The 9,079-nt window shown below is 36.4% G+C and overlaps 1 protein-coding gene across 1 annotated transcript; it reads right to left on the reverse strand.

The window, feature by feature from the left end:
• Positions 1-1,562: 1,562 nt before the first annotated feature.
• On the reverse strand, positions 1,563-8,837 carry LOC131155187 (auxin-binding protein T85). Its single transcript, XM_058108139.1, has 5 exons — positions 8,595-8,837; positions 5,086-5,192; positions 4,625-4,825; positions 3,070-3,137; positions 1,563-1,995 (listed from the first exon to the last, which is right to left on the reverse strand). Exons 1-5 carry the CDS (start codon positions 8,674-8,676, stop codon positions 1,890-1,892), a joined length of 564 nt encoding a protein of 187 aa, XP_057964122.1. The 5' UTR covers positions 8,677-8,837; the 3' UTR covers positions 1,563-1,889.
• Positions 8,838-9,079: the final 242 nt, after the last annotated feature.

Genomic DNA, 9,079 nt, shown 5'->3' on the forward strand with positions numbered 1-9,079 from the left:
TGCGATAATGCCTCCACTGCCCTGACTTAGGGGTTGGCCAATGCCCCATCATGACACAATTGCAGCCTCAATCTCATCCCTCCACTTGCACGGCTACTTTGAAACCAAATCATTTGTTCCTGATTTCTCCAAATTGTGAATCCTCTCCTTCTAAATTCTCACAACAGCTTCAAGATACTTGCTCCGATTGTCCACTTTACCTTCTTGGCACTTTACCATAACACTCCACTGCACAATCAAAGTCTTTTATAGACTCTCAGATTGCAACTCTCATTGTGTGAACCAGATAATTCACAAGAGATGTAATTTCAGAGTCTATGAAAGACTCTAATTGTACGGTGGTAATAAGTGTACGATGAAGTGTCTAGAAGATAAAGTGGATAATCAGAGCAAGTGTATAGAAGCTGTTATGAGAATTTGGAAGGAGAGGATTCATGAATTGGAGAAATTGGGAACAAATGATTTGGTTTCAAAGCAACTGCGCAACTGAAGGGATGAGATTGAGGCTGCAATTGTGTCATGGACTGTTGGCTAGCCCCTATGTCAAGGCAATGGAGGCATTATCACGACAGGGATTTAGTTGGAAACTAAGGATGAACTGCAGGGCAGAGAAGATGAGGGACAACCTCATCCATTTTTTGTTAACTAGTGCTAGTCATTTTGTTTGGGGAGGTTGAATTGGCCAATCTTACCCCACATGAAAGGGTTAAGGCCCCTTTACCAATCCAATCCTTTTGTTTGTTTCGCCAAGGATACTTGACTTAATGTTACGAGCAAGCTTGTTCAAGACATTATATTTGCCCATGATCACTTATCTTGTGTATGGGATGTGTTTATCATATGTAAACAATAATATAAGTTTTATGATTTGAGTAGGTGTAAGATGTAAAAGTGGGAGTATGACATTTTGATGTTTTCTAATGTTAGAACTAAAATAGCATATAAAGCTCTTTAGTGGAAAGTGAGTGTTATTAGTCTTGTAAAATCACTAGCTTTAGTAATTGTTTGACTTGCTTTCCTCGCAAAACATGCATTATTCGCGAAGGTGGTGTTAAAGAATTATGTTGTTTGATGTTAATGTATGTTTGTCATTTGCCTTTATAAATTGTTTATTGCTTCTATTTACCTTTTTATTTAATTGTTGTGAATATATTCTCATGGTAAATCATTATATACTTTGTCGATTGGTTAAGCAAGAGTAGTGCCACACAATCGTGTGAAGTGTTCAGCTCATGACACATACTCACGGGACTAAATGCACTCCTAATGTACTAAGAGGAAAAGCTTGGCTGTGTTGCAATTGTTCGTCTTTTTTCAAGAATATTGGTCAAGATGATCATTCCAAACCAATTGCACTCCTAGCGTACTGGAAGGAAAAACATGGCTGCACTGCATGCCTTTTTTTCAAGAATATTGGCTAAAATAATAATTTCAACCATGTCAATTTGATTGGTGTTTCATTAGACCTTTTTGGCTTGTTGATTAGTCTTTGCACAATGAACTTTGGTGGCTAATGATACACAACTTAAGTTTATTGGTCCTTGAGTTATCCTGCTTTTGAGTTTTCTTAAAAAAGAGAGAATATATAACAAGCCAGGAAGATTGCTATAGTTACATTTGGAAGCATATCATTCCATTGTTTGTAGAATAGTGACAATATTGCAATTGTCCTGGATTAGAAAATGACCAATTTTGCCATGTTACAGCAGAGTAAGTTTAAATGGGTTTCACAAGGAGAGGAAAAAAAAGAAAAGGGTGCAAGCTACTGTAGTTTTAGTTTCTTATCTTAAGACCTAATATCTCAAAATGCATCTCTCCTGCTCTGCTTTTCTTTTCTTTTTCTTTGAACAACATTGTGTCTGCATGAGTCACTGATATATCAACAAATATTATAGCTCATCCTTTGGTGGTGTTTCAAGCCATTGCTCGTCCCAATAATAGGGGAACTTCAGTTTCGCTGCGGCGTGGGGCATGAACCAGTCCTTGTACATAAACCTGAAACCAAAATAATGCCAGATTGGAACCTATGTAATAATAATGGTGGTGATGATGACAATGACAGAAGGCAAAAAAGGAATAAAATGATGCGAGAAGGCAACAAAAAGAAAGGAAGACTGAAGAAAATCATAGCCACAACTCTAGTCCCTAAAATCTGTGTTTTTCCTCTTGTTCTTGTTGGGGCTGGAGGGGTAAAGTTCTAAACAATATCTTTCAAATACAAGGAATTTTCATTCGTATTACAACCTTAAACAGGCATCAGCATCAGTACCTAAGAGGATAATGGACAAACTATGAAGGTCCTTGAGAGCTAGATAGTTGTTGCATTCATCTGGACAGCTAACCTTTTCTACAGGTGCAAATTTCAATTCATTCGCATCACTTGTGATAATTCTGAGGCAAAACTATCTCAACTATGAATTACATGGTTAGTTGTTACTGGTTACCAACTATAATTCTTCAGAGCTTTAACCAACAGAACCTTACTATACGCATACTTTGCTGAATTTGCTCAACCAAACTACAATGCTCAGACTTGAGGAGTTTGTAGTTACCAACTATTTCTCAGGAGTTTTAACCAATGGAACCTTATTATATGCAGACCTGACTGCTTTTGACCAATAGAACAGTATTATATGCAGGCTTGACTTGTTTTGCACAAAACAAATTACTAGAGGCCATAAATCTCTCAGTAGCCCAAAGAACACAAGGAAAAGAAAAGAAAAACAGATGGTTGCTGGCTGTTTCAAATGAGAAATTTCTATAAATGACATTTCCGAAAGAATTAAAATTTCAATCGAAGGACAGGAAGCAATGATGCTCTCAAGTTTGGCAAGAGAAGAATGCTGTTCATGCTAATGAACCAAAGTAGGTTTCTCAGATTAGATGATGAGATGAAGGTCAGATTTGGGAAAAAGGGCTCTTTCATATAGGAACACACATGTAGGTAAAGAGATTAGCAGCTTCCAGAAGTACGACTGTCATGACTACTTCCCCGCCCATGTTTCCACTCTATTTTTTTTTTGGTTAACACTATGTTACCACACAAAATGGATGAAGATAGAGTCTTACACTTTGACTGGCGGTCGTGATATAATGACCAGCGTTTGCAAATCTTCATGTTCATTAGTATTCCAAACCTGCAAGGAGAACAGTGAATAATCAAGAATGAAGAAATGCTATAGAATAAATAGAAAGCAGTTGCAGATCTCCAGAATATAAAAAGAAATATGGTAATGGCAATTTGAATGAAACACTGCCCGTGCCTTTGGTATGTAGGAATGGAATGGAGTTGGGGAGAACAGGAGTTATCACTTAATTTCATCATGCTCCTCATTCAAATTTTCATTCCTTCCTTTCCTATCCCATTCCATTCCCCAGACCAAACATGATGTTAGTGACTTATTTTGCTCGCCGGCAGTCCTGAGTCCCATCAAAGAAGGGCAGAGGTACGTAAATAACAAAAACTTTATGGTCATGGATTGGTCATTAGCAAGTACTTAAGATGACAATTTTGTTGAGCTAACCAACAATTCTAAATCAAAAATGATTGCATGCCCAATTCACCTGGGTAGGGCTAGTAGCTTGTACTACAGTCTAAAATGACAATAAGATGCACTCACATAATTGTGCCAAAGCAATATGCAAACAGTGAAAGCAGTAGTCCAACTGTTTTGTTTCTCAGAATAAGAAATAAAACAATGAGATTTTAAATTCATTAATGCAGAGAAAGTCAACAAGAATCAGGAAATGGCAGGTTTTTTAAGATATTCACTGTATTTAAATAATTATAACCCACACAGGAAATTTTTTTTTTAAGAAGACAGGGATTGTTTGGCACTCTTGTAATCATTTTGTCATGAATTTTGTTTATTGTTGGTGTTTAGCTATGTCATTATAATTTGAGTTGCAATTTAGGGCTATCTTTTCGGCTGGAAGTTTCCTATGTTTTTATAAAATTTTATACATATGAAGACCCTTTTTTTTTAGTTTCTACTTTGACTTTAAAAGGAGTGCTACAAGAGCTGCAAACAAGTCCCTTGAGACTTGGAAGCCATTCAATCCAAATTTTCTCCCATTCTTTTCGTATCCACAATAGAGCACAAAGAAGCCCAAGCTCCAAATGTTCAATAATAGTGGTGTTGGGTTTCTTGACCTTTTGATCTAAGATCAGTCAAATCTTTTTCTCGGAAAAGGATATAACTTTGTGACACAGTAGGAAACATCCAATTATGGAGAACTTTGAATGGCATCTGGTTCAAAAGTGGTTAATTGTGATTTCTAGATTGTCATGCTTCTTCTTTGTCATCACCTTCGTCTTCTTTTATACCCTAACAGCCTCTCCTACAATATGCTCTGGAGACAATTAAATTTATGAAACAAACATAGCCTATATATGTGTGTGCACACATACATACATATATACATATATGTATGTATGCATGTATGTATATGAATTAACTGTAAAAAATGAAACTTTATTATCGCAATTACAACAGACTGAAAGACAAGATAGAACAATACCCCTTATCTAACCAAATGAACACTTTCAGAGAACTGATTTAAAAAAAACACTGCACATACTTTCTCTACCCAATCCAACAACACAAATTAGAAAGTAGTTTACCTGGTGAGCATCGTTAAGAGGGATATGAAATGTGCTATTTGTATAGATAGGATACTCCTGTGGCTTCCCCGGGAACTTATGTGAATTAGAGGCAAGATAGAGAGTGCCACCCCCCTTCAGGACAACGAAAATTTCTTCACAGGAGTGCCTGTGGATTGGTGTGTGTGAACCTGGTGAAAATGTTTGAAGCCATACTTCAACCTGCAAAGAAAACTCAAAAATATCAAAACAGTATTACCAAAAATATACATAAAAAAAAAATTAAATTATCCACTGCCTAAATTAATTTTCTATCAGAATTGGAATCAAAGCCGCTTCAACGCCAAATGCTGACTGAGCAGGTTCTTTATAGTCACTTTAAAAAAGAGAAAATTTTATTTCTGGGTTCTGGTTTTAAGCATAAACATCAAGAGAAAATAAAACCACAATACAAGGGTCTTAGTGTATAGTATACGGTATACCTCATTCATCCCATGCAAGACTGATCCTGCAACTGTAATGTGAGACAAACCTTGTCTTCCATGGTTATCCTGTGGAAGCTCACTAATGTTCCTCACCAAGGGCAATTCTACATGAAAAAACCAAGTCATCATATCCCTTTGCCAAATACAAAAAAACTAGACAGTTCACCACATAGTGCTTTTAAAAAGAATGACAGCAAAATCAGCTGTAAAATTCTACCCAATGCAATCAGCAACTCAGTTCACCACAGTGCATTCAAAAGAATGACCATAAAATCAGCTGCAAAATTAAATCCAATCAGAAACTGTTTACTGATTCTATTTTCCTCAACCCTCGGTTATAATTCTTTCTGGAAAAATGAGTCCAAAAAAAATGCAAAACAGACTGGAAAAATGAGTCCAAAAAGAATGCAAAACAGACAAACCAGAAAATAATTTTTTTTGTGTGCATGTGTGTTTTAAAAGGATTGATCAAGGCTCTCCTCAAGGCGAGGCATGCCTAAAATGCCTTGAGGTCCAATCTAAAATACCAAATCCCAAATATGCTTATGCATTAGACATTGAGGCTTACACATTTGTACAAAAAGCAAACCTTTTGTGCCTTTTCAGTTGAGGCTTATGCATTTTGGGTGCATAATTCTCAAGTTGGATTTGGCTAGAAAATTTTACCTACATATTTATATAAAAGGAATGCCATAATATGAGTTGATTTCTAAAACTCTTGAACCTCAACCTTTCAAAAAAAGAGTTGAGTTGTATCTTAGATCTTGAAAATATTTGAACTTTGTAATGTTATAGCTATCTCTTGCCTTGATATATGTAAGAATTCAAGTTAGCAATGGCCAACAAGTAGTTTTCAAATTATATTTGATTTTTTTTTTTTAACATTTTATTTGTGATTTTCTTTATTTTTTATTTTTTAAAATATATGTAACTTATTTACATATTTTTTTTATCTAAAAATAACATTCTCAAAAGGCTTAAGCCTCACCTTTCAGGGTTGAACCAACTGACCATAGGCTTTTTCCTTTGAAAAGAGGCAAAGGAGAAGAAGGGATGAATGGAAGAGAGAGATTGGCAAAGATAGTTGACTCGCTCAATTTCAAATAATTCCAAAACTACAAAACCTATGAAATAAAAAATATGAAATTACAACTAAACCCCCGACATTAAAGTCTCTACAGCTCCGTTATTCAAAATAACCCCAAAAGATAAAAATAATTAAAAAGGAACTAGCTAATTACTAAGCTGAATTCACTTGCGCTTCTATGCACAGGGCCTCCAAATAGGCTCAAACTAGTGTAACCATGTCATTGCCATCTGTCCTACATCACACACACATAGAGGCTGCCTGTTATGAAATGATGAAGCATGAAAATACAAAACTCGAAACTTAGGCATCCAAAAACTATTTGCATATTCCAGACTTTGGTGCTTGTTAGTCTAAAGGCAGCTAAACGTGGGAAAGGAATTACGGTTTGATTGCAACTAAGGACCCTTCTAGGCCGGGGGGGTGGAGGCATGGGTGTGGAAGAGGTTGAAGAATTGAAAATCCAAGAAAGGTGCAGCATATATGCAGGAAGGGCTTGCTTGTGCAGCTACAGTAGGATTTGAAAAAGGACTTGATCGCAATTTGGAACATGTTCTTTACATGAGTCCTCTTAACTGAGCCAAGAGAGCAAATTCACTCTATGAAGGGTAGACACCCCCCACCGGAATTTTGCAACAGGACTGATGCAAGATTGCAAAATTTTCTTAGTCGAATAACATGGTTATGCCCCCGCAGCGATACTACAAAGGGTGAGGATTGTTAAATAAAGCCCCTATTGTCAAGAGAATTATTCGAATAAAAGACTAAACCAAATAAGAAAATTTCATCCATCATTTTTTTCATTAAAAAACAAAAAAGAAGTAAGCACTAGAATTGATTAGCACAATGAAAAATTACAAAACCAGATCAGCAGGCAGAAATAAAAAGCCACAACTGATCCCGAATCCTGCCTTTACATCATTAAATATCATAAGAGCGTAACATCTCATCCTAATAGGAACACTATCAAGAACATAGTGTCACCCAAATCAGCTTATAAAGGTAAGGTGGAACAGAATTACTAGAACTCATCCCAAAAATTCCAACCAAATGCATTATCTCGGGTAGCATCCCCCCCATTGTTCACAAAGCATAAACTAAACACTTTACTGTATATCTTAGAAGAAAATTTGCAAATGAAAACAGATGTGCTAAAATGCAAACAACCAGATGCAGATCTCAAAACTCTTTCAATCAGCTTATCAAAAGTAAAAAGTCTATTGAACACAGCCAGCCACGAGATCAAAGCATGTTTTGGGACATCTTTTTTAAACCGAATGACACCCTTCCATTAGGCCAAAGGAGCTTTATACCCAGTAGATTGGAGAATGAACACACCTGAAGCATCAGTGTCCCAACATTATCAATTAAACTTAGATCAGGCATAAGCTCAAGTGAAGCTCTACAGCAGAAATCCGGAATAACAGGTGGTGGGGAACTAGGTCTAAACCAAGTATTATGGTTCAGCACTACGTCACCAGCCTTAGCAACTTTATGCAGCCTTAAATGCTGGAGTTAGTTTCTAAAATATTCCTAAGCTATCAACCATTGCAAAATAGGCCTTGCATTTGCACCATTCAAGATTAATACATTCCACTATTCCAGCCCATCCACTGCGCCCAATTTAAGATGCACGCAATATCGTAAGTTTGTATCCAAGAGTCTATGTTGTGTCACTGTACGTGTCACTTCACAATAACAACCAAGCCTAAGGTCGGCTACATGAATCCTCTTCTGCCATTCTGCACAATCAAGGCAGCACTGTACTGTATCACTGCATCACTTAAATTGATCCACGTTATGGTCAATACGTGTAACTACTCTTTCGTTGCTCTCGGAAAATCTTTTACTTCTTCAAAGTGCAGCACACACTTGTGCAGGATCCCGTCACATTTATAATCGGAATTCAGGATGTTATACATACTCCGAATTGGGAGTAATGGGTAGTTTAGATTGCACCAATCTTAAAAGTATGAGGTAATTCACGATATATAAAAGTTTAGCAAATATTTAGAAATCAATCAAAAAGTTTGAAGGAATCTAATTTTTTCGAAAAATTACTATCGGATAGCGTAAATCCAACACCTGAGAATGCAGAGTTGGGCTAAAAATCCTAAATAATCACCTAAATGCATAACGAAAACCCTATCACAAGCATAAAGTAGCCAACTAAAAGCCGTAAATGATCGAAATCATGCTCTCAATGAGACGCATGACGCACGAATGCCAACACCCAACAAGCATGAGAAATCAAAAATTCTAATCTAACCTGATCACAACTGATAGTTCCATCAGTACGCGAAAATTACTGCAGATGAGGATGAATACTCGAATTTTAAGCAAAACTCAATTCAGATATGTGGATAAATGACAGTTAATTGTTCAAAATTGTGTAGCAAGAATGAAGAAATGGGCTCACCAGCGATTGAACCGCCAGAAGGTTTGATAGTTGCAGAAAGTAAAAAGGAACAGAGGAGGAAAATGAGAGCAGAGCTCGCCATCTTCTCAGTGAAACCCTCTAGATTGAGCGAGTTGGTTCCGGTCCGATTGGTCTAGAGTATACATGACCAATGAGGTTTTGACATTTGGTGTCTTCGCATTGGTTACAGGGGTAAGAATGGAAAAAAAAAAAATAAAAATTTGGAGCTAGGAAAAGTTTGGGGAATTAGCTAGTTAGTTTCGAAATAGTTGTTTAAAATTATTAATTTTTGGACCCTCTCTCTCTCTCATTTCCCTAAATCCTCCTTCTACCAAAACCATGTATCAAACCATAATAATGAAACCACGTTACAATTTCACGAATGTCATGTAGAAAATTGATTCTCTTCGATATCAAATTAGTACAATTTTCTTTTAATGATAGTTTTCATTTATATACACATTTCTGGTAATTACTTTATCTCA

The sequence above is a fragment of the Malania oleifera genome, chromosome 5, assembly GCF_029873635.1.
Source record: "Malania oleifera isolate guangnan ecotype guangnan chromosome 5, ASM2987363v1, whole genome shotgun sequence".
Classification (NCBI taxonomy): Eukaryota; Viridiplantae; Streptophyta; class Magnoliopsida; order Santalales; family Ximeniaceae; genus Malania; species Malania oleifera.